The sequence below is a fragment of the Argopecten irradians genome, chromosome 3 (genome assembly GCF_041381155.1).
Source record: "Argopecten irradians isolate NY chromosome 3, Ai_NY, whole genome shotgun sequence".
NCBI lineage: Eukaryota > Metazoa > Mollusca > Bivalvia > Pectinida > Pectinidae > Argopecten > Argopecten irradians.
In genome coordinates this window covers 48865658-48891222 of record NC_091136.1, presented here as the reverse complement: position 1 = coordinate 48891222, position 25565 = coordinate 48865658, and the positions used below count along the sequence as shown (strand labels likewise).

The 25565-nt window shown below is 42.3% G+C and overlaps 1 protein-coding gene across 1 annotated transcript in view; it reads right to left on the bottom strand.

The window, feature by feature from the left end:
- The window catches only part of LOC138318911 (rap guanine nucleotide exchange factor 4-like), a 122565-nt gene extending 100225 nt beyond the window's left edge, over positions 1 to 22340 (bottom strand). Inside the window, exons 1-2 of the mRNA XM_069261725.1 lie at positions 21661 to 22340; positions 17740 to 17795 (exon numbers count right to left, since the gene is read on the bottom strand). Coding sequence (XP_069117826.1) covers positions 17740 to 17774 — 35 coding nt within the window. The 5' untranslated portion in view covers positions 17775 to 17795; positions 21661 to 22340. The remainder of the gene's footprint in view (positions 1 to 17739; positions 17796 to 21660) is intronic.
- Between the last annotated feature and the right edge of the window lie 3225 nt (positions 22341 to 25565).

Below are 25565 nucleotides of genomic sequence, written 5' to 3'. Positions count from 1 at the left end.
TATTTAGAACTAATTCGCCTGTTATGAGTATTGTACATGTGCATATGTACATGTAGATGTACATAATGTATCGTTACTCTACCGAAGAATACATAGAGATATAAGTAAATCAAACTCTCTCTGTTGAATGTTAGCCGAAAATGTGTAGTTTATTATTGCATTGCATGATGTTATAACAAATACACATTGTACATTTTCTGAATTGAATATGAAACTGATTGAAACGATAACGAAGTAAGTCTTCTCTAATAATGAGTGCCATACATGACCCAAGAATCTGTTATTTTTATCATTCTAGCATTGATAGAAGTTTATATTATAGTAATCTGTCTTAAAATTATAGATTACATAACATCGGAGACACGCATTACCTTCCGCGGCTTAATTCTTACAATAAATATCAATCAGAGATTGCTTCTAAATTACATTTATTAGTGGTCAGTTGAAAAAACATGTAAACAGCAAGATTAAATTTACCATGCTTTTTAATCACATAAGAGCGAATATCTATTCTATTTTTGAATATATCAATTGGTATACAGGTGTCTTGTTGATTTCGATTATTAGTCAACGATTTGCCGATTTGTCATAATTTAGATTTTAGAATGGCAGACATGAGTTAAACGATGCCTTTTGTTGAATTTGCGAGCGCCGAAAAAGTACGATTTAGAATGGCTGAGATGAGTTTTACAATTCATTTTGTTGAATTTGCGAGCGCCGTAGTTCGTGTCACGTATTGAATTTTCATTATTAAAAATTTGAACATTACGTGCTTGAACGTTTTAGGAAACGCGCTGCGCAGCGGAAAATGTTCTAAATGAAGCAGGAGGACCCTTTTTTCTTTAAATGTGCATTTTTAAAACAATTCACTCGGCAAAAAAAAAGGGGGGGGGGCAATGCCCCCCATGCTCCCCCGCTTCTTACGACCCTGTCAAATATTAGGATATCCCGATAAATGGTCGATAGGTAATTATATATCCGTTACATGGTGACCAAATAGTAGGATAATTCCGATAAATCTCTATCTCTTTTTAATAATAATTAACGATTTTTTAATACATGTTACATACATGTAAATTCAGTCCTACAAAAATCATCTCCTGGCAATTTGTAAAAATGGAGTAAGCATCGATTTTTATACAAATATTTTTTCATGTCAAATATATGGCATGTTTAGTTTTGTACACTATAAAACATATCAAATAGATAACAAGCCGGAATACAAAAAGTTTTAAAACACCCGCCAAATTTGATCGGGCACCAAGTCGCATCAGCCAATCAGACGTGATGTTACAAATTGATTTTCAGACGTAAGTTACGCAAAATCCTACGTCTACGTTTACACGTACGTGCAGAGTTACGCCCTTTAGTGAAACACATCTTACGCACACGTAAGTTCGGACGTAAGGTCTACGTTTACGTCTAAGTCTACGTATAGACTTACGACCTTTAGTGAAACTCAGTCCAGGGACCTAACACAGAGCCTTCTTCACATGGGTATATAACCACTCAACTAAAGACCAGGGACATTACACAGAGCCTTCCTCACAAGGGTATATATATAACCACTCAACTAAAGACTAGGGACATAACCCAGAGCCTTCCTCACAAGGGTATATAACCACTCAACTAAAGACCAGGGACATAACACAGAGCCTTCCTCACAAGGGTATATAACCACTCAACTAAAGGCCAGGGGACATAACCCAAAGCCTTCCTCACAAGGGTATATAACCACTCAACTAAAGGTCAAGGACATAAACCAGAGCCTTCCACACAAGTATAATCACTCAACTAAAGGCCAGGGACATAACACAGAGCCTTCCTCACAAGTATAACCACTCAACTAAAGGCCAGGGACATAACACAGAGCCTTCTTCACAAGTATAACCACTCAACTAAAGGCCAGGGGACATAACCAAAAGCCTTCTTCACAAGGGTATATAACCACTCAACTAAAGGTCAAGGACATAAACCAGAGCCTTCCTCACAAGTATAATCACTCAACTAAAGGTCAAGGACATAAACCAGAGTCTTCCTCACAAGTATAATCACTCAACTAAAGTCCAGGGACCTAACACAGAGCCTTCCTCACAAGGGTAACCACTCAACTCAAGACCGGGGACATAACACAGAGCCTTCCTCATAAGGTTATATAACCACTCAACTAAAGACCAGGGACATAACACAGAGCCTTCCTCATAAGGTTATATAACCACTCAACTAAAGACCTGGGACATAACACAGAGCCTTCCTCACAAGTATAATCACTCAACTAAAGACCAGGGACTTAACACAGAGCCTTCTTCACAAGGGTATATAACCACTCAACTAAAGACCAGGGACATAACACAGAGCCTTCCTCACAAGGGTATATAACCACTCAACTAAAGACCAGGGACATAACCCAGAGCCTTCCTCACAAGGGTATATATATAACCACTCAACTAAAGACCGGGGACATAACCCAGAGCCTTCCTCACAAGGGTATATAACCACTCAACTAAAGGCCAGGGACATAACCCAGAGCCTTCCTCACAAGTATAAAACCACTCAACTAAAGGCCAGGGACATAACACAGAGCCTTCTCACAAGTATAAACACTCAACTAAAGGCCAGGGACATAACACAGAGCCTTCTTCACAAGTATAAACCACTCAACTAAAGGCCAGGGACATAACACAGAGCCTTCCTCACAAGGGTATAATATACCACTCAACTAAAGACCAGGGACATCAACCCAGAGCCTTCCTCACAAGGGTATAAACCACTCAACTAAAGGACATACCAAGGACATAACAAAGAGCATTCCTCACAAGTATATAATCACTCAACTAAAGGTCAAGGACATAAACCAGAGTCTTCCTCACAAGTATAATCACAACAAAGGCCAACCCTACTCAACTAAAGGACCTGGGGACATAACACAGAGCCTTCCTCACAAGGGTATATAACCACTCAACTAAAGGACCAGGGACCTAACACAGAGCCTTCCTCACAAGGGTATATAACCACTCAACTAAAGACCAGGGACCTAACATAGAACCTTCCTCACAAGGGTATATAACCACTCAACTAAAGGCCAGGGACATAACACAGAGCCTTCCTCACAAGGGTAACCACTCAACTAAAGACCTGGGACATAACACAGAGCCTTCCTCACAAGGGTATATAACCACTCAACTAAAGACCTGGGACATAACACAGAGCCTTCCTCACAAGGGTACACTCATAAAGGCCACTCAACTAAAGGCCAGGGACATAACACAGAGCCTTCCTCACAAGGGTATAAACCACTCAACTAAAGGCCAAGGACATAACCCAGAGCCTTCCTCACAAGGGTATATAACCATTCAACTAAAGGCCAAGGACATAACACAGAGCCTTCCTCACAAGGGCAACCACTCAACTAAAGGCCAGGGACATAACACAGAGCCTTCCTCACAAGGGTATATAACCACTCAACTAAAGGCCAGGGACATAACACAGAGCCTTCCTCACAAGGGTATATAACCACTCAACTAAAGGCCCTGGGACATAACACAGAGCCTTCCTCACAAGGGTATATAACCACTCAACTAAAGACCAGGGACATAACACAGAGCCTTCCTCACAAGGGTATATAACCACTCAACTAAAGACCAGGGACATAACACAGAGCCTTCCTCACAAGGGTATATAACCACTCAACTAAAGACCAGGGACATAACACAGAGCCTTCCTCACAAGGGTATATAACCACTCAACTAAAGACCAGGGACATAACACAGAGCCTTCCTCACAAGGGCAACCACTCAACTAAAGGCCAGGCACATAACCCAGAGCCTTCCTCACAAGGGTATATAACCACTCAACTAAAGACCAGGGACATAACACAGAGCCTTCCTCACAAGGGTATATAACCACTCAACTAAAGGCCAAGGACATAACCCAGAGCCTTCCTCACAAGGGTATATAACCACTCAACTAAAGGCCAGGGACATAACACAGAGCCTTCCTCACAAGGGCAACCACTCAACTAAAGGCCAAGGACATAACCCAGAGCCTTCCTCACAAGGGTATATAACCACTCAACTGAAGGCCAGGGACATAACCCAGAGCCTTCCTCACAAGGGCAACCACTCAACTAAAGGCCAAGGACATAACCCAGAGCCTTCCTCACAAGGGTATATAACCACTCAACTAAAGGTCAGGGACATAACACAGAGCCTTCCTCACAAGGGTATATAACCACTCAACTAAAGACCAGGGACATAACACAGAGCCTTCCTCACAAGGGTATATAATCACTCAACTAAAGACCAGGGACATAACACAGAGCCTTCCTCACAAGGGTATATAAACACTCAACTAAGACCAGGGACATAACACAGAGCCTTCCTCACAAGGGTATATAACCACTCAACTAAAGACCAGGGACATAACAAGAGCCTTCCTCACAAGGGTATATAACCACTCAACTTAAGGCCAGGGAACATAACACAGAGCCTTCCTCACAAGGGTAACCACTCAACTAAAGACCTGAGACATAACACAGAGCCTTCCTCACAAGGGTATATAACCACTCAACTAAAGACCTGGGACATAACAAGAGCCTTCTTCACAAGGCAAACCACTCAACTAAAAGGCCAGGGACATAGCCCATAGCCTTCCTCACAAGGGTATATAACCACTCAACTAAAGACCAGGGACATAACACAGAGCCTTCCTCACAAGGGTATATAACCACTCAACTAAAGACCAGGGACATAACACAGAGCCTTCCTCACAAGGGTATATAACCACTCAACTAAAGACCAGGGACATAACACAGAGCCTTCCTCACAAGGGTATATAACCACTCAACTAAAGACCAGGGACATAACACAGAGCCTTCCTCACAAGGGTATATAACCACTCAACTAAAGGCCAATGACATAACCCAGAGCCTTCCTCACAAGGGCAACCACTCAACTAAAGGCCAGGGATATAACCCAGAGCCTTCCTCACAAGGGTATATAACCACTCAACTAAAGACCAGGGACATAACCCAAAGCCTTCCTCACAAGGGTATAACCACTCAACTAAAGACCAGGGACATAACACAGAGACTTCTTCACAAGGGTATAAAACCACTCAACTAAAGACCAGGGACATAACCCAGAGTCTTCTTCACAAGGGCAACCATTCAACTAAAGACCCAGGACATAACACACAGAGCCTTCCTCACAAGGGTATATAACCACTCAACTAAAGGCCAAGGACATAACCCAGAGCCTTCCTCACAAGGGTATATAACCACTCAACTAAAGGCCAGGAACATAACACAGAGCCTTCCTCACAAGGTAACCACTCAACTAAAGGCCAAGGACATAACCAGAGCCTTCCTCACAAGGGTATATAACCATTCAACTAAAGGCCAAGGACATAACCCAGAGCCTTCCTCACAAGGGCAACCACTCAACTAAAGGTCCAGGGACATAACACAGAGCCTTCCTCACAAGGGTATATAACCACTCAACTAAAGACCCGGACATAACACAGAGCCTTCCTCACAAGGGTATATAACCACTCAACTAAAGGCCAGGGACATAACACAGAGCCTTCCTCACAAGGGTATATAACCACTCAACTAAAGACCAGGGGACATAACACAGAGCCTTCCTCACAAGGGTATAAACCACTCAACTAAAGGCCAAGGACATAACACAAAGCCTTCCTCACAAGGGTATATAATCACTCAACTAAAGACCAGGGACATAACACAGAGCCTTCCTCACAAGGGTATATAACCACTCAACTAAAGGCCAGGGACATAACACAGAGCCTTCCTCACAAGGGTATATAACCACTCAACTAAAGGCCAGGGACATAACACAGAGCCTTCCTCACAAGGGTATATAACCACTCAACTAAAGGCCAGGGACATAACACAGAGCCTTCCTCACAAGGGTATATAACCACTCAACTAAAGACCAGGGACATAACACAGAGCCTTCCTCACAAGGGTATATAACCACTCAACTAAAGGCCAGGGGACATAACCCAGAGCCTTCCTCACAAGGGTATATAACCACTCAACTAAAGGCCAAGGGACATAACCAGAGCCTTCCTCACAAGGGAAATCACTCAACTAAAGGCCAGGACATAACACAGAGCCTTCCTCACAAGGGTATATAACCACTCAACTAAAGGCCAGGGACATAACACAGAGCATTCCTCACAAGTATATAACCACTCAACTAAAGGCCAGGGACATAACCCAGAGCCTTCTTCACAAGGGTATATAACCACTCAACTAAAGGTCAAGGACATAAACCAGAGCCTTCCTCACAAGGATAATCACTCAACTAAAGGTCAAGGACATAAACCAGAGTCTTCCTCACAAGTATAATCACTCAACTAAAGACCAGGGACCTAACACAGAGCCTTCCTCACAAGGGTAACCACTCAACTCAAGACCGGGACATAACACAGAGTCTTCTCATAAGGGTATATAACCACTCAACTAAAGACCAGGGATATAACACAGAGCCTTCCTCACAAGGTTATATAACCACTCAACTAAAGACCAGGGACATAACACAGAGCCTTCCTCACAAGTATAACACTCAACTAAAGACAGGACTAACACAGAGCCTTCTCACATCAATCCACTCAAAAGACCAGGGACATAACACAGAGCCTTCTTCACAAGGGTATATAACCACTCAACTAAAGACCAGGGACCTAACACAGAGCCTTCCTCACAAGGGTATATAACCACTCAACTAAAGACCAGGGACATAACACAGAGCCTTCCTCACAAGGGTATATAACCACTCAACTAAAGGCCAGGGACATAACACAGAGCCTTCCTCACAAGGGTATATAACCACTCAACTAAAGACCAGGGACCTAACACAGAGCCTTCCTCACAAGGGTATATAACCACTCAACTAAAGACCAGGGACATAAACACAGAGCCTTCCTCACAAGGGTATATATACCACTCTCAACTAAAGACCAGGGACATAACACAGAGCCTTCCTCACAAGGGTATATAACCACTCAACTAAAGACCAGGGACATAACACAGAGCCTTCCTCACAAGGGTATATAAACCACTCAACTAAAGACAGGGACATAACACAGAGCCTTCCTCACAAGGGTATATAACCACTCAACTAAAGACCAGGGACATAACACAGAGCCTTCCTCACAAGGGTATATAACCACTCAACTAAAGACCAGGGACATAACACAGAGCCTTCCTCACAAGGGTAACCACTCAACTAAAGGCCAGGGACATAACACAGAGCCTTCCTCACAAGGGTATAACTAAAACCACTCATAACAAAGACCTGGGACATAACACATAGCCCAGAGCCTTCCTCACAAGGGTATATAACCACTCAACTAAAGACCTGGGACATAACACAGAGCCTTCCTCACAAGGGTATATAACCACTCAACTAAAGACCTGGGACATAACACAGAGCCTTCCTCACAAGGGTATATAACCACTCAACTAAAGACCAGGGACATAACACAGAGCCTTCCTCACAAGGGTATATAACCACTCAACTAAAGACCAGGGACATAACACAGAGCCTTCCTCACAAGGGTATATAACCACTCAACTAAAGACCAGGGACCAACACAGAGCCTTCTTCACAGGGTATATAACCACTCAACTAAAGACCAGGGACATAACACAGAGCCTTCCTAACAAGGGTACATAATCACTCAACTAAAGACCAGGGACCTAACACAGAGCCTTCTTCACATGGGTATATAACCACTCAACTAAAGACCAGGGACATAACACAGAGCCTTCCTCACAAGGGTATATATATATAACCACTCAACTAAAGACCAGGGACATAACACAGAGCCTTCCTCACAAGGGTATATAACCACTCAACTAAAGACCAGGGACATAACACAGAGCCTTCCTCACAAGGGTATATAACCACTCAACTAAAGGCCAGGGGACATAACCCAAAGCCTTCCTCACAAGGGTATATAACCACTCAACTAAAGGTCAAGGACATAAACCAGAGCCTTCCACACAAGTATAATCACTCAACTAACGGCCAGGGACATAACACAGAGCCTTCCTCACAAGTATAACCACTCAACTAAAGGCCAGGGACATAACACAGAGCCTTCTTCACAAGTATAACCACTCAACTAAAGGCCAGGGGACATAACCCAAAGCCTTCCTCACAAGGGTATATAACCACTCAACTAAAGGTCAAGGACATAAACCAGAGCCTTCCTCACAAGTATAATCACTCAACTAAAGGTCAAGGACATAAACCAGAGTCTTCCTCACAAGTATAATCACTCAACTAAAGACCAGGGACCTAACACAGAGCCTTCCTCACAAGGGTAACCACTCAACTAAAGACCTGGGACATAACACAGAGCCTTCCTCATAAGGTTATATAACCACTCAACTAAAGACCAGGGACATAACACAGAGCCTTCCTCATAAGGTTATATAACCACTCAACTAAAGACCTGGGACATAACACAGAGCCTTCCTCACAAGTATAATCACTCAACTAAAGACCAGGGACTTAACACAGAGCCTTCTTCACAAGGGTATATATATAACCACTCAACTAAAGACCAGGGACATAACCCAGAGCCTTCCTCACAAGGGTATATAACCACTCAACTAAAGGCCAGGGGACATAACCCAGAGCCTTCCTCACAAGGGTATATATATAACCACTCAACTAAAGACCAGGGACATAACCCAGAGCCTTCCTCACAAGGGTATATAACCACTCAACTAAAGGCCAGGGGACATAACCCAAAGCCTTCCTCACAAGGGTATATAACCACTCAACTAAAGGTCAAGGACATAAACCAGAGCCTTCCTCACAAGTATAAACACTCAACTAAAGGCCAGGGACATAACACAGAGCCTTCCTCACAAGTATAAAGACTCTCAACTAAAGGCCAGGGACATAACACAGAGCCTTCTTCACAAGTATAACCACTCAACTAAAGGCCAGGGGACATCACCCAAAGCCTTCCTCACAAGGGTATATAACCACTCAACTAAAGGTCAAGGACATAAACCAGAGCCTTCCTCACAAGTATAATCACTCAACTAAAGGTCAAGGACATAAACCAGAGTCTTCCTCACAAGTATAATCACTCAACTAAAGACCAGGGACATAACACAGAGCCTTCCTCACAAGGGTATATAAACACTCAACTAAAGACCAGGGACCTAACACAGAGCCTTCCTCACAAGGGTATATAACCACTCAACTAAAGACCAGGGACCTAACATAGAACCTTCCTCACAAGGGTATATAACCACTCAACTTAAGGCCAGGGAACATAACACAGAGCCTTCCTCACAAGGGTAACCACTCAACTAAAGACCTGAGACATAACACAGAGCCTTCCTCACAAGGGTATATAACCACTCAACTAAAGACCTGGGACATAACAAAGAGCCTTCCTCACAAGGCCAACCACTCAACTAAAGGCCAGGGACATAGCCCAGAGCCTTCATCACAGGGTATGTAACCACTCACTTAAAGGCCAGGGACATAACACAGAGCCTTCCTCACAAGGGCAACCACTCAACTAAAGGCCAGGGACATAACCCAGAGCCTTCCTCACAAAGGCAACCACTCAACTAAAGGCCAGGGACATAACACAGAGCCTTCCTCACAAGGGCAACCACTCAACTAAAGGCCAATGACATAACACAGAGCCTTCCTCACAAGGGCAACCACTCAACTAAAGGCCAGGGACATAACCCAGAGCCTTCCTCACAAGGGTATATAACCACTCAACTAAAGGCCAGGGACATAACACAGAGCATTCCTCACAAGGGTATATAACCACTCAATTAAAGGCCAGGGACATAACACAGAGCCTTCCTCACAAGGGTATATAATCTCTCAACTAAAGACCTGGGACATAACACAGAGCCTTCCTCACAAGGGTATATAACCACTCAACTAAAGACCAGGGACATAACACAGAGCCTTACTCACAAGGGCAACCACTCAACTAAAGACCAGTGACATAACACAGAGCCTTCCTCACAAGGGCAACCATTCAACTAAAGACCAAGGACATAACCCAGAGCCTTCCTCACAAGAGTATATAACCACTCAACTAAAGGCCAAGGACATAACCCAGAGCCTTCCTCACAAGGGTATATAACCATTCAACTAAAGGCCAAGGACATAACCCAGAGCCTTCCTCACAAGGGTATATAACCACTCAACTAAAGGCCAGGGACATAACACAGAGCCTTCCTCACAAGGGCAACCACTCAACTAAAGGCCAAGGACATAACCCAGAACCTTCCTCACAAGGGAATATAACCACTCAATTGAAGGCCAGGGACATAACCCAGAGCATTCCTCACAAGGGCAACCACTCAACTAAAGGCCAAGGACATAACCCAGAGCCTTCCTCACAAGGGTATATAACCACTCAACTGAAGGCCAGGGACATAACACAGAGCCTTCCTCACAAGGGCAACCACTCAACTAAATGCCAATGACATAACCCAGAGCCTTCCTCACAAGTATAATCACTCAACTAAAGACCAGGGACATAACACAGAGCCTTCCTCACAAGGGTATATTACCACTCAACTAAAGGCCAAGGACATAACCCAGAGCCTTCCTCACAAGGGTATATAACCACTCAACTAAAGGCCAAGGACATAACCCAGAGCCTTCCTCACAAGGGTATATAACCATTCAACTAAAGGCCAAGGACATAACCCAGAGCCTTCCTCACAAGGGCAACCACTCAACTAAAGGTCAGGGACATAACACAGAGCCTTCCTCACAAGGGTATATAACCACTCAACTAAAGACCAGGGACATAACACAGAGCCTTCCTCACAAGGGTATATAACCACTCAACTAAAGACCAGGGACATAACACAGAGCCTTCCTCACAAGGGTATATAACCACTCAAGACCGGGGACATAACACAGAGCCTTCCTCATAAGGGTATATAATCACTCATGACCGGGGACATAACACAGAGCCTTCCTCACAAGGGTATATAACCACTCAACTAAAGACCAGGGACCTAACACAGAGCCTTCCTCACAAGGGTATATAACCACTCAACTAAAGACCAGGGACATAACACAGAGCCTTCCTCGCAAGGGTATATAACCACTCAACTAAAGGCCAATGACATAACCCAGAGCCTTCCTCACAAGGGCAACCACTCAACTAAAGACCAGGGATATAACCCAAAGCCTTCCTCACAAGGGTATATAACCACTCAACTAAAGACCAGGGACATAACACAGAGCCTTACTCACAAGGGCAACCACTCAACTAAAGACCAGTGACATAACACAGAGCCTTCCTCACAAGGGCAACCACTCAACTAAAGACCAGGGACATAACACAGAGCCTTCCTCACAAGGGCAACCACTCAACTAAAGACCAGGGACATAACACAGAGCCTTCCTCACAAGGGTATATAACCACTCAACTAAAGGCCAAGGACATAACCCAGAGCCTTCCTCACAAGGGCAACCACTCAACTAAAGACCAGGGATATAACCCAAAGCCTTCCTCACAAGGGTATATAACCACTCAACTAAAGGCCAGGGACATAACACAGAGCCTTCCTCACAAGGGCAACCACTCAACTAAAGGTCAATAACATAACACAGAGCCTTCCTCACAAGGGCAACCATTCAACTAAAGGCCAGGGACATAACCCAGAGCCTTCTTCACAAGGGTATATAACCATTCAACTAAAGGCCAAGGACATAACCCAGAGCCTTCCTCACAAGGGTATATAACCATTCAACTAAAGGCCAAGGACATAACCCAGAGCCTTCCTCACAAGGGCAACCACTCAACTAAAGGTCAGGGACATAACACAGAGCCTTCCTCACAAGGGTATATAACCACTCAACTAAAGGCCAGGGACATAACACAGAGCCTTCCTCACAAGGGTATATAATCACTCAATTAAAGGCCAAGGACATAACCCAGAGCCTTCCTCACAAGGGTATACAACCATTCAACTAAAGGCCAAGGACATAACCCAGAGCCTTCCTCACAAGGGCAACCACTCAACTAAAGGTCAGGGACATAACACAGAGCCTTCCTCACAAGGGTATATAACCACTCAACTAAAGGCCAGGGACATAACACAGAGCCTTCCTCACAAGGGTATATAATCACTCAACTAAAGACCAGGGACATAACACAGAGCCTTCCTCACAAGGGTATATAATCACTCAATTAAAGACCAGGGACATAACACAGAGCCTTCCTCACAAGGGTATATAACCACTCAATTGAAGGCCAGGGACATAACCCAGAGCGTTCCTCACAAGGGCAACCACTCAACTAAAGGCCAAGGACATAACCCAGAGCCTTCCTCACAAGGGTATATAACCACTTAACTAAAGGCCAAGGACATAACCCAGAGCCTTCCTCACAAGGGTATATAACCACTCAACTGAAGGCCAGGAACATAACACAGAGCCTTCCTCACAAGGGCAACCACTCAACTAAAGGCCAAGGACATAACCCAGAGCCTTCCTCACAAGGGTATATAACCATTCAACTAAAGGCCAAGGACATAACCCAGAGCTTTCCTCACAAGGGCAACCACTCAACTAAAGGTCAGGGACATAACACAGAGCCTTCCTCACAAGGGTATATAACCACTCAACTAAAGACCCGGGACATAACACAGAGCCTTCCTCACAAGGGTATATAACCACTCAACTAAAGACCTGGGACATAACACAGAGCCTTCCTCACAAGGGTATATAACCACTCAACTAAAGACCTGGGACATAACACAGAGCCTTCCTCACAAGGGCAACCACTCAACTAAAGACCAGTGACATAACACAGAGCCTTCCTCACAAGGGCAACCACTCAACTAAAGACCTGGGACATAACACAGAGCCTTCCTCACAAGGGTATATAACCACTCAACTAAAGACCCGGGACATAACACAGAGCCTTCCTCACAAGGGTATATAACTACTCAACTAAAGACCAGGGACACAACACAGAGCCTTCCTCACAAGGGTATATAACCACTCAACTAAAGACCCGGGACATAACACAGAGCCTTCCTCACAAGGGCATATAACCAAAAACCGGGGACATAACACAGAGCCTTCCTCATGAGGGTATATTATCACTCATGACCGGGGACATAACACAGAGCCTTCCTCACAAGGGTATATAACCACTCAACTAAAGACCAGGGACATAACACAGAGCCTTCCTCACAAGGGTATATAACCACTCAACTAAAGACCAGGGACATAACACAGAGCCTTCCTCACAAGGGTATATAACCACTCAACTAAAGACCAGGGACATAACACAGAGCCTTCCTCACAAGGGTATATAACCACTCAACTAAAGACCAGGGACCTAACATAGAACCTTCCTCACAAGGGTATATAACCACTCAACTAAAGGCCAAGGACATAACTCAGAGCCTTCCTCACAAGGTCAACCACTCAACTGAAGGCCAGGGAAATAACCCAGAGCCTTCCTCACAAGGGTAACCACTCAACTGAAGTCCAGGGACATAACCCAGAGCCTTCCTCATAAGGGTAACCACTCAACTGAAGGCCAGGGACATAACACAGAGCCTTCCTCACAAGGGTATATAACCACTCAACTGAAGACCGGGGACCTAACACAGAGCCTTCCTGACAAGGGCAACCACTCAACTAAAGGCTAGGCACATAACCCAGAGCCTTCCTCACAAGGGTATATAATCACTCAAGACCGGGGACATAACCCAGAACTTTCCTCACAAGGGTATATAACCACTCAAGACCCGGGACATAACACAGAGCCTTCCTCACAAGGGTATATAACCACTCAACTAAAGACCAGGGACATAACCCAAAGCCTTCCTCACAAGGGTATAACCACTCAACTAAAGACCAGGGACATAACCCAGAGACTTCTTCACAAGGGTATAAAACCACTCAACTAAAGACCAGGGACATAACCCAGAGTCTTCTTCACAAGGGCAACCACTCAACCAAAGACCAGTGACATAACCCAAAGCCTTCTTCACAAGGGCAACCACTCAACTAAAGGCCAAGGACATAACACAGAGCCTTCCTCACAAGGGTAACCACTCAAGACCGGGGACATAACAAAAAGCTTTCCTCACAAGGGCAACCACTCAACTGAAGGCAAATGACATAACCAAGAGCCTTCCTCACAAGGGTAACCACTCAACTGAAGGCCAGGAACCTAACACAGAGCCTTCCTCACAAGGGTAACCACTCAACTTAAGTCCATGGACATAACACGGAGCCTTCCTCATAAGGGCATATAACCACTCAACTAAAGGCCAAGGACATAACCCAGAGGCCTTCCTCACAAGGGAATATATCCACTCAACTGAAGGCCAGGGACATAACCCAGAGCCTTCCTCACAAGGGTTTATAACCACTCAACTAAAGGCCAAGGACATAACCCAGAGCCTTCCTCACAAGGGAATATAACCACTCAACTGAAGGCCAGGGACATAACCCAGAGCCTTCCTCACAAGGGTTTATATCCACTCAACTAAAGGCCAAGGACATAACCCAGAGCCTTCCTCACAAGGGTTTATATCCACTCAACTAAAGGCCAAGGACATAACCCAGAGCCTTCCTCACAAGGGAATACAAGAGGCCCAGAGGGCCTGTATCGCTCACCTGGTTTGTAATGCCAAGTAATGTTCTGAATACAGATTCATTATTTCTTTTCTGAAGGAATTTTAATATTAACCCCTAAATCCTCTATTGGGCCCCACCCCTCCTGCGCCCAGGGGGTCAGAGCCAAAATTTATACAAGTTCTGTTCCACTTCCACCAAGGGTGTTTATGGGCAAATTTGGTCACAATCCAAGCAAAACTCTAGGACAAGTAGCGATTTATATGATTTACCTCTATTTCCCCTATTGGGCCCCACCCGTCCTGCCCCCGGGGGACAGAGCCAAAATTTATACAAGTTCTGTTCCCCTTCCAAAAAGGATGTTTGTGGCCAAATTTGGTTACATTCCATGCAGAACTCTATGACTAGTAGCGATTTATACAATTTGCCTCTATTTCCTCTATTGGGCCCCACCTCTCCTGCCCCCGGGGTGTCAGAGCCAAAATTTATACAAGTTCTGTTCCCCTTCCAAAAAGGATGTTTGTGGCCAAATTTGGTTACAATCCATGCAGAACTCTATGACTAGTAGTGATTTATACAATTTGCCTCTATTTCCCCTATTGGGCCCTGCCCCTCCTGCCCCCGGGGGATCAGAGCCAAAATTTATACAAGTTCTGGTCCCCTTCCCCCAAGGATGGTTGTGGCCAAATTTGGTTACAATCCATGCAGAACTCTAGGACAAGTAGCGATTTATACAATTTGCCTCTATTTCCCCTATTGGGCCCTGCCCCTCCTGCCCCCGGAGGGTCAGAGCCAAAATTTATACAAGTTCTGTTCCCTCTCCCCTTAGGATGTTTGTGGCAAAAATTGGTTACATGCCATTCAGAACTCTATGACTAGTAGCGATTTAAAGGATTTACCTCTATTTCCCCTATTGGGCCCCGCCTCTCCTGCCCCCGGGGGGTCAGAGCCAAAATTTATACAAGTTCTGTTCCCCTTCCCCCCATGGATGTTTATGGCCCAATTTGGTTAGATTCCATTCAGAACTTTATGACTAGTAGCGATTCAAAGGATTTACCTCTATTTCCCCTATTGGGCCCCACCCCTCCCGCCCCCAGGGGGTCAGAGCCAAAATTTATACAAGTTCTGTTCCCCCTCCCCCAAGGATGTTTGCGGCCAAATTGGTTACAATCCATGCAGAACTCTATGACTAGTAGCGATTTAAAGGAAATGTTGACGGACAGACGGACGCCGACGGACGACGGATGACGGACGCCGCGCCATGAAATAAGCTCACCGGCCCTTCGGGCCAGGTGAGCTAATAACCACTCAACTGAAGGCCAGGGACATAACCCAGAGCCTTCCTCACAAGGGTTTATAACCACTCAACTAAAGGCCAGGGACATAAACCAGAGCCTTCCTCACAAAAGCAACCACTCAACTGAAGGCCAGTGACATAACACAGAGCCTTCCTCACAAGGGTATATAACCACTCAACTAAAGACTGGGGACCTAACACAGAGCCTTCCTAACAAGGGTAACCACTCAACTAAAGGCCAGGGACATAACCCAAAGCCTTCCTCACAAGGGTATATAACCACTCAACTAAAGACCTGGGACATAACCCAAAGCCTTCCTCACAAGGGTATATAACCACTCAACTAAAGACTGGGGACCTAACACAGAGCCTTACTCACAAGGGTATATAATCACTCAAGACCGGGGACATAACACAGAGCCTTCTTCACAAGGGTATATAATCACTCAAGACCGGTGACATAACACAGAGCCTTCTTCACAAGGGTATATAACCACTCAAGACCGGTGACATAACACAGAGCCTTCTTCACAGTGGCAACCACTCAACTAAAGACCAGGGACATAACCCAAAGCCTTCCTCACAAGGGTATATAACCACTCAACTAAAGACCAGGGACATAACCCAGAGCCTTCTTCACAGTGGCAACCACTCAACGAAAGGCCAAGGACATAACACAGAGCCTTCCTCACAAGGGTAACTGCTCAACTAAAGGTCAAGGACATAACCCAAACCCTTCTTGCAGTGGCAATCACTCAACTAAAGACCAGGGACCTAACCCAAAGCCTTCTTCACAGGGGCAACCACTCAACTAAAGACCAGGGACCTAACCCAAAGCCTTCTTCACAGGGGCAAACCACTCAAATAAAAACCACTTAACTAACGGTAAGAAACAAACTCTGGAGCCTTCTTTACAGGTGTAACCACTCAACTAAAGGCCAGGAGAAAGAACCAGTTAAAGGCCTAAGGGGACAATCCCCAGAGCCTTCTTCATAGGATTATCATTAAACTACTTTAGTTAGGATCAGGGAACAAAAAACACCAAAGTCTTCTCTACAACCTTATAATTAATGGTCATCTGATAACATTGCCAACTGCCATATAGGAAATTGATTAAATATGGTGTAATGGTGGCCATAAAGTTCAAAATGTGTTTCCAAGATAGTGGCTGTGGTGACCATCTTGGATATCGGATCAACCTGAAAAATAACAGCACATGGTGGGGACCATGTCAGGATCATTTCAGACACGTTTCAGCTAAATCACACTGGTAGAACTGGAGAAGAAAGTTCAAAACGATAGACGAAAAATGATGACTTAGAATATATATAACTCATCCTGACCATTGGGGTCAGAAGATCTTAAAAAGGAGAGAAAATATTATCTTCCTCATTAATTCAACATTACAATTATAGAGACAACAAGAACAAGATGATCCTATAAGCAACATTTTTTTAGTTTTATATTAATTACTTTTATAAATCAGGGATTTCTCAGAAAATAGGATTGTCTAAGAAAACAATCAATTGGATCACCTCCAGAAATTTCTTTTTATTTGATGAAGTTGAGTCACAGTTGCCATGCGAACAACCTGTAGTGAATCTGAGATGGACTCAAGTAATGAATTGATTAATCTCTGTATTTTCAACACAAAAAATACTTTATGAAAATCACATGTAAAGGTGAATAAAGCAAATTGCATACATGATTTCTAACATACAATTTAAATTACATACAGTACCAGCTGAGATAGAAAATAGTATCATAACTTAAAGGATAAAGGAAAATTGAATTCCTTACCTCTTGTCGAGACATGCAATCCACTCGGACACCATGTTGGGGATTTTGTATGGAATCTGAAACATACCCACTTCTGTAAGACATAATATTACACAATTCCTTCATTTTGTTGGGAGAAGAAACAAATTATAGGAGCTCAGTGTTTCAGATTGATTTAATATTTTTTAGGACATTTTGGATTTTTTTGGGAGACTGTGGTATGTTCGTGTTGTGTCTTCTTGTATAGTGGAACTGTTGCCCTTTTTATAGTGCTATATCACTGAAGCATGCCCCCGAAGACACCAAACAACACACCCCACCCAGTCACATTATACTGACAACGGGCGAACCAGTCGTCCCACTACCTGTATGCTGAGCGCTAAGCAGAAGCAGAAACTACCACTTTTATAGACTTTGGTGTGCCTCGGCCAGGGGACAGAATCCAGAGCCTTCCTCACAGGGCAAACGCTCAACTCAAGGCCAAAGGTGAGGCAGTGCCAAGGGAGGCATTAGGAAGGATAAAGTCAGTTAGGAAGAAGAGAAAAGATAAGATCCTAAATTTAGTCCCCTTTTACGATCATGCAATAGGGACAGCAGGCACATTTCTAATGCTGTACCTGTAGGACCCAAAACGTTAACACTACAGAGCTATACATCTGTTGTATATTGTATTCCCATAATGTTTTAAGCATCACACCACTGTGAAACCTTATTTTATCAGTGTCTGCAATGAGTTGAGATTTATCAGCATAAACGTGGGGGAGGGGGCCTGTTAAGAGGAGGCGTCCTCAATATAAAAATACGGTATTATACATCAAGCTGATTCATTTGTACACATAGGTCGCTCAGATGACCTAATAAAAGGTGTTCTGACTGTCTGACCCTTGGTTTGAATATCCATGCATGCATACAACAGGAAAATACAATAAACTTTGCAATATATTGAATATAAATGTGAAGAAAAATAAAGTTATATGCTCTATTATATACATATTGATTGAGACAGACATTGAATTGGATCCTTTACAATGTGAATGTGTACCAGCCTTCTAACACCTTCTTAAACAACTTACACAGAACTTGTCAGCTCAATAATTTATGAAAATTGCTATAAAATCCATATAAACATATGTATGCAACTAAATGTATTGTATTTGCTCAAGTAGAAGCTTTGCTGGCACTGTATAGGGTTATCATGCACTTGGAACATTTCAATTCATGCACTTGAACATTTCCAATCCAAATTCTCATTATCAATTAGCCTCATAAACATAATCAAATTCTAATATTGAAATATCCTGAAAGGCCCACTACCTTTCTAAAACGGCTTTTAAAAGTCATTTAAAGATTTTAAATCATTTGACCCCTGTGACCTTGAATGAATGTCAAATGCACAGAAAAAACTTTTTTAACAAACTTGCAGCTGGTAGCCCTTGACTTCATCGCAGTATGTCACAGGCCCAATATATGAGGTCTCGAGATCTATATGGATTTTTTTGACAATAAGCTGTTTAAATACTTCATTCTATTAGAACCATGTGATGGTTAAGGTCATTCTTTTGAACAAACTTAGTGGCCCAAGTTCCCAACATAATATATTAGATAGGCCCAATGTCATTTAGGTAGGCGTCCTTCTTTTGGAGAAGTTTTTTGAAAGGAAGTTGACACTGGTCAGATAGATGGATGGTCAAATGGACAGACAACAGATGTGTACACACTCACTTACCATATTTAGGTGAGGTCATTTCGACTTTCAAAATAGGAGATTTTTCGTTTGATAAGCATTTCCTTCCTGTCATAGGTATATAATCTAACTAATGTTCTCGTCTGATAATCATTTTAGTCAGCTTAAAATTTAAAGCATTTGAATGGAAATTATACTGGCAACAACAATTCATCCCCCACCACTGAGCTCTCTTACGTCTCTCTTGGTTTAATTTTGAAATTTGAAATGGGCCTGGAATTTTATAGCAAGTAGGGCTGCCGCGATACGGCAGAAGCGTACCACGATATATTGCGATACACAACAATTGTATTGTGATATGTATTGCAATATTTTGACCTTAACATATGTGTTGTCTATTTTGTATATATTCCATAATAAAAACACCCATTACATTATACAAACATACAGTGCTATGTTATGTAGTTTTACATCGATTTGAACCATGTTGTTGAGTAACAAAAATGTTCAAATGTGTTCTTGTTTTAAAAAAATACGAGTCTGTTTGTGAAAACGCTAGGCTAACTGTTACAGACGATCGTAACCTAATAATGCAATAACTAAACATGATAGTGTCTGCAAATATTTACACTTTTGAACCTAAATGATGAACAAATTTACGTACAATTGTCCTGGCAAAATAAGCTTACGATCGTGATTAAACTTCAAAGGGCTGACCGGCTTGCAGTGTTGTTTTGACACGTGTAGGAAATCGAAAATGGCGGCGGACGATGAAGCCTGAAAAAGCTGGCAAAATCCCTGCAGCCATGTATTCACCGGGCCTTAAATGTGTTTAGAGAATTAGATATTCCGGTATTGTTGATTGATGGAGCGAATCAGCTTGATAATATTTCAGAAACTAGCCTAATGTCATATTGTTTATATTCAACGTCATGCAAATGTTTGAATCATTTGAACATTATACACGTTAGTTACAAACATTTGACCGACATCTGAATCGAATGAAAACGAAAGGGATACCCACATGGCTTCATATTATCGGAAAGGAAAACAAATACAACTTGCTGGTTTTGTTTTAATGACAGGACGTTTTAATTATATCAAATTAATGAAATTATGATACTAAGAAAATATATCGTAAAAAATCGGTACAGGTAAACTGTATCGCGGTACAATATTTTTTGGTGGTGTATTGCAATACCCCAATATACCGGTGAACCGCGGCAGCCCTAATACCAAGACTTTCCTTATCCTTTCCATAGCATCCTTCTCTCTCATTAAATGATAGTGACTTAATTCCTGTGGGAACAAGTAAGATGAAGCAGAATTGTAATTTGATAATTTAGGTGTCATACCAGAGAGGGAAGAAACTTATCCCTGCATTAGCAATAGTCAATGTCCTGTGACACCATGTCATATGTACAGTTCTGTAGGTCAATGTATTTTCCATTTATTAAGTTTTAGTCTGACATACAGATGAGCACCCGGCAGTGACATATTATATCTAGGTCTCTGGCACTGGTAACTATACATATACGGTATGGTATACTGTAGCGGACCCTTCTGTACATGTTTGATAACTGTGATCTTAAATATCTTGGGTCAACTTTATGGAGATAGTTCTCTAAAATGAATCACAAATACCAAGGATTTATAAGTGAGAAGGATTCGTGGCTGTCTCTTTACATTACTAAACACCACGCGAGATGGCTATGAACTGGGAATAAAAACCGTTTTTCTCAACAAATACTTGTCTTATCGAGTCAAACGAAACACCAATGTAAAGTTTATTAAATTTTACAACGTTTATTACGTGCTTTTAGGATGGAATATTTAGAGGATATGTCTTCAATTTTCGTTAAAAAAATCGACAGCTCATGAAATGATGGCCCGCTTCAGACAGTAAGACGGTAACCCTCGCACCTCAAGCTACATCAAAGGATGCGCCGGTGGATATCAAAGGAAAATCAGTTGTCATCCAACGTCACGGTCAGTGCACAAACACAAAAGATCCTGACTTGTACTTCTCCAAAACCCAGTGTGACTTATCCTTCTCACATACGTCCTTGCAAATATACAATACAATACTGTGTCTAAAACCTTTCAGTATAACATGTATACAAACCTGTTGTTTTCACTACAACTGTACCACAAATCCAAAAGAATCTGACCATGCAGGTCCATATAGACTTGGTGGCTACTGAGACACCAGACTGACCTCCTGTATGTGAGAGGGAGTACTAGTTGTAAACACTTACCCCAGGGCCTTCGCTGATCTGTCAGGGTAGACACACGAACACTGGTAAACAAACCCTTTTCTACACCTTCTGTATAGTAGACATGTAACCATAGTTTCTATGTGTGATGCCAGTTATCACCTGTCGCCGCGCTAATGTAAAGGTCATTTAAATGTAATGTTTATAGCGCTTTACAAGCTGTGCTTTAGATTTATAGAGAAAATCCATGACACGTGAAAATCTATTAATATCACATCGCACACCGTCTTGTGACGTCACTCGTCAATCTGACCATCCGGAATGTGTCGTGTTTCATGCGCCTCTAATAAATGTCGTCTGTCAGGAATAACGTGTGAAGATACAAAAGGATCAATAAATTCGCTTTGTGAAATTTTGCGTCACTTATAAATAAGCTGGTCTGTACTAGTCTATGTGCACACAAAGAGAAACAGAAGAGGCACTTGTACGTAGCCATGCAATGTTCAATATCTCCTCAGTCGCCACGCGGTGATAAAACGAACCAGGTGTCCTCTCCTAGCGAGTGACCGCTGTCGCTTATCGACCGATGTCGGCTTCGTCTGACAGACAAACTGGATCGTAACCTATTGAACATACTACACCTAGTTCTGTCCTCCTGGCTCTCCACAGCAGCCGCCATAAATCTGACGGTACAGGTACAGAAGGGGACACCGCGCGCTTCCCATTGGTCGATATAAACCAGATTACCACTAACGAAAGTCCCGAGTGCGCCAAATATAGAACGGGGTTTCCACGTGGATACACGCGTGTAGCATCCTTTGATCATGTCGTTGCAGATTGCGATATCGTCGAAAACGATGTGACAAAAATTGTCAAATTATGTCTATATATATGCGATGGGAGTTTGTGACCATCATTGGTAAGGGTAGCATGGGTCCGAAATGCGTTACATTTGTAGGCGATATCTCCCCTCTGCCGCCCCTCGCTCATCAGTGGATGTCTCTCAATCACAATTCGGTCTGAGAATTAGTAAGTACAATTTATATCAGTTTGGATCCAACAAAGTTCAGATTTTTAATTCGTATCTTTTTCAACTAGACCTCTTAGCGTCTTAAATGATCTTTGGACGCTAGGATAGGCATATATATATACGATGTTTATAGTTCTATATACTTAATTTAAGATACTGGAAATTGACATATGATTTACCAAAGGTGACACAGGATTTAGGCTCACTTATGTATAATGTAATACACATATCTCTCTTACCGGTATATGATCCTGTATTTTACAAATGTTTTTTTTTTTTTTTTTGTACTTTAATGTAGCCAGTTGAATATCTGTAATGGAATATTCTTTCCTTTCATTACTGCTTCAGTTGATTTTTTTCTCCAGATTTTGTTTGGTATAGAACCCTTTTGTAGTATAACATATGTTTACAGATTATTGATATAATTTACATCTAAAATAGTAAATCTCTGATAGTAGTTTGATACCCGTCCATTGACGCCCAAACCAAGGACGTATATGAGAAGGATAAGTCACACTGGGTTTTGGGCAAAGACAGCGCAGGCGCTTTTGTGTATGTGCACTGACCGTGACGTTGGGCGACGACTGATTTCCTTTGATATCCGCCGCCGCAGCCTTGATGTAGCATGGGGGGTGCGAGGGGTACCGTCTTACGAAGCGTGCTGCCCATTTCATGAGCAAACATATACTTTCTGAACAAACTGAACATGTGTGGCTAAGTACCTGTTGTTTAAGTGTACGGGTGTGTGCCACCTCGGCCACCCCAGGTGTGATTTCCTCCACTCTCCCAGTAGATTTCACACCTTCAGCGTACCAGGTGTTCTGTCCCAGGGGGGTCCGTCCCTGCCTAAGGGATTACAGTCAAGAGAGTAAAGTGGTATACCAGATCTAACTAACAACCACAACTAAACCACCAATACCCCCAAGGGTGCGACTTCGATTCCAGGTTCTCTTTTCTCATCAGGAAAACAACAAATAGAAACATATATATAATTTTCTGAAAATACGAATCCATAATGTGTACAATTTAAACATTTTGCTGATTTCTTTTATAAACTGACTTATTTTGTCAGAAACATGTTTAAGACCAAGGGCGTATATTATACAAATATTTTATGGGTTACTGTGCTCTAGTATACAAATATTTCATGGGTTACTGTGCTCTAGTTCATAATATTTAACCCGAGGTGATGGTAATCAACAAATGTTATATTGCACGAGGCCAAAGGCCGAGTGCAATATAACATTTGTTGATTACCATCACCGAGGGGTAAATATTATGAACTAGAGCACAGTAACCATGGAATATTTGTTTTATTACATAATCACCAGTTTTTCAGTTGAATATTTTTTTTATAAAACGAATATGACAATCACTTAACAAAATCATCAACACCGTACCGGGGTCGTACGGAAAAAAACACTTAATATCCTATTGAAGATTGACGTATAGCCCACGTACGTCACGTTGTAACTCCGGTTTGGATGTCTTATTGTCTGTTTTCACATTATTAGACCTGCTTGCAGCCTTTTGATCTAATACATTCATCGTGTCCGTCCTTTACTCGATACAGTAAACGTCTACATGACGTGCTTGATTCGGGATCTATAAATCCAGCGCGAAATTGAGCGTGAACCTTTGTGACGTCATAATAACGTAACTCACTGTTACTCGCAATTCCTCGGAAGTTTTCTACAAAACTAGACAACAACAGTGAGGTGTTCCTAAAGCCGTGCAATATAACATCTCGAACCGTGCAATATAACGTTTCCATGGAAGCGTGCAATATAACTTCGAACCGTGCAATATAACAAGGTTTTATTGAACGGTCGGTGTAATAGTTGAAAATATTATATTTCTTCATATATAGATTGGTATATACAAATTATGTAATAATTCATAATATTTAACCCGAGGTGATGGTAATCAACAAATGTTATATTGCACGAGGCCAAAGGCCGAGTGCAATATAACATTTGTTGATTACCATCACCGAGGGGTAAATATTATGAACTAGAGCACAGTAACCATGGAATATTTGTTTTATTACATAATCACCAATTTTCAGTTGAATATTATTTTTATAAAACGAATACGACAATCACTTAACAAAATCATCAACACCGTACCGTACGGAAAAAACCTTAAAATTCTATTGAAGATTGACGTATAGCCTATGTACGTCACGTTGTAACTCCGTTTTGGATGTCTTATTGTCTGTTTTCACATTATTAGACCTGCTTGCAGCCTTTTGATCTAATACATTCATCGTGTCCGTCCTTTACTCGGTACAGTAAACGTCTACATGACGTGCTTGATTCGGGATCTATAAATCCAGCGCGAAATTGAGCGTGAACCTTTGTGACGTCATAATAACGTAACTCACTGCTACTCGCAATTCCTCGGAAGTTTTCTACAAAACTAGACAACAACAGCGAGGTGTTCCTAAAGCCGTGCAATATAACATCTCGAACCGTGCAATATAACGTTTCCATGGAAGCGTGCAATATAACTTCGAACCGTGCAATATAACAAGGTTTTATTGAACGGTCGGTGTAAATAGTTGAAAATATTATATTTCTTCATATATAGATTGGTGTGTAGACAAATTATGTAATAGAAATATATATAAATCCTTGTTTAAGACTTATATTTCTATCGTACCATTTTTTCCATGCTTGGAAACAATACAATTATCAAAAGTTAAAGGATTTGTGCAGCCAACTTTGATTTTTTATTTAAATAGTATGATATATGAACAGTTATCGTATAATCCAAAAATAACCACATAAAGTGTTGAAATGAAAAATGAAATTACTTGTATACAGGCATTATAAATAGATATAATATCTTATACCTTTTTAGAAATATACTTAGTGATGTTTGAATAAGTATATTTAGTGTGGTAATGCAAGGA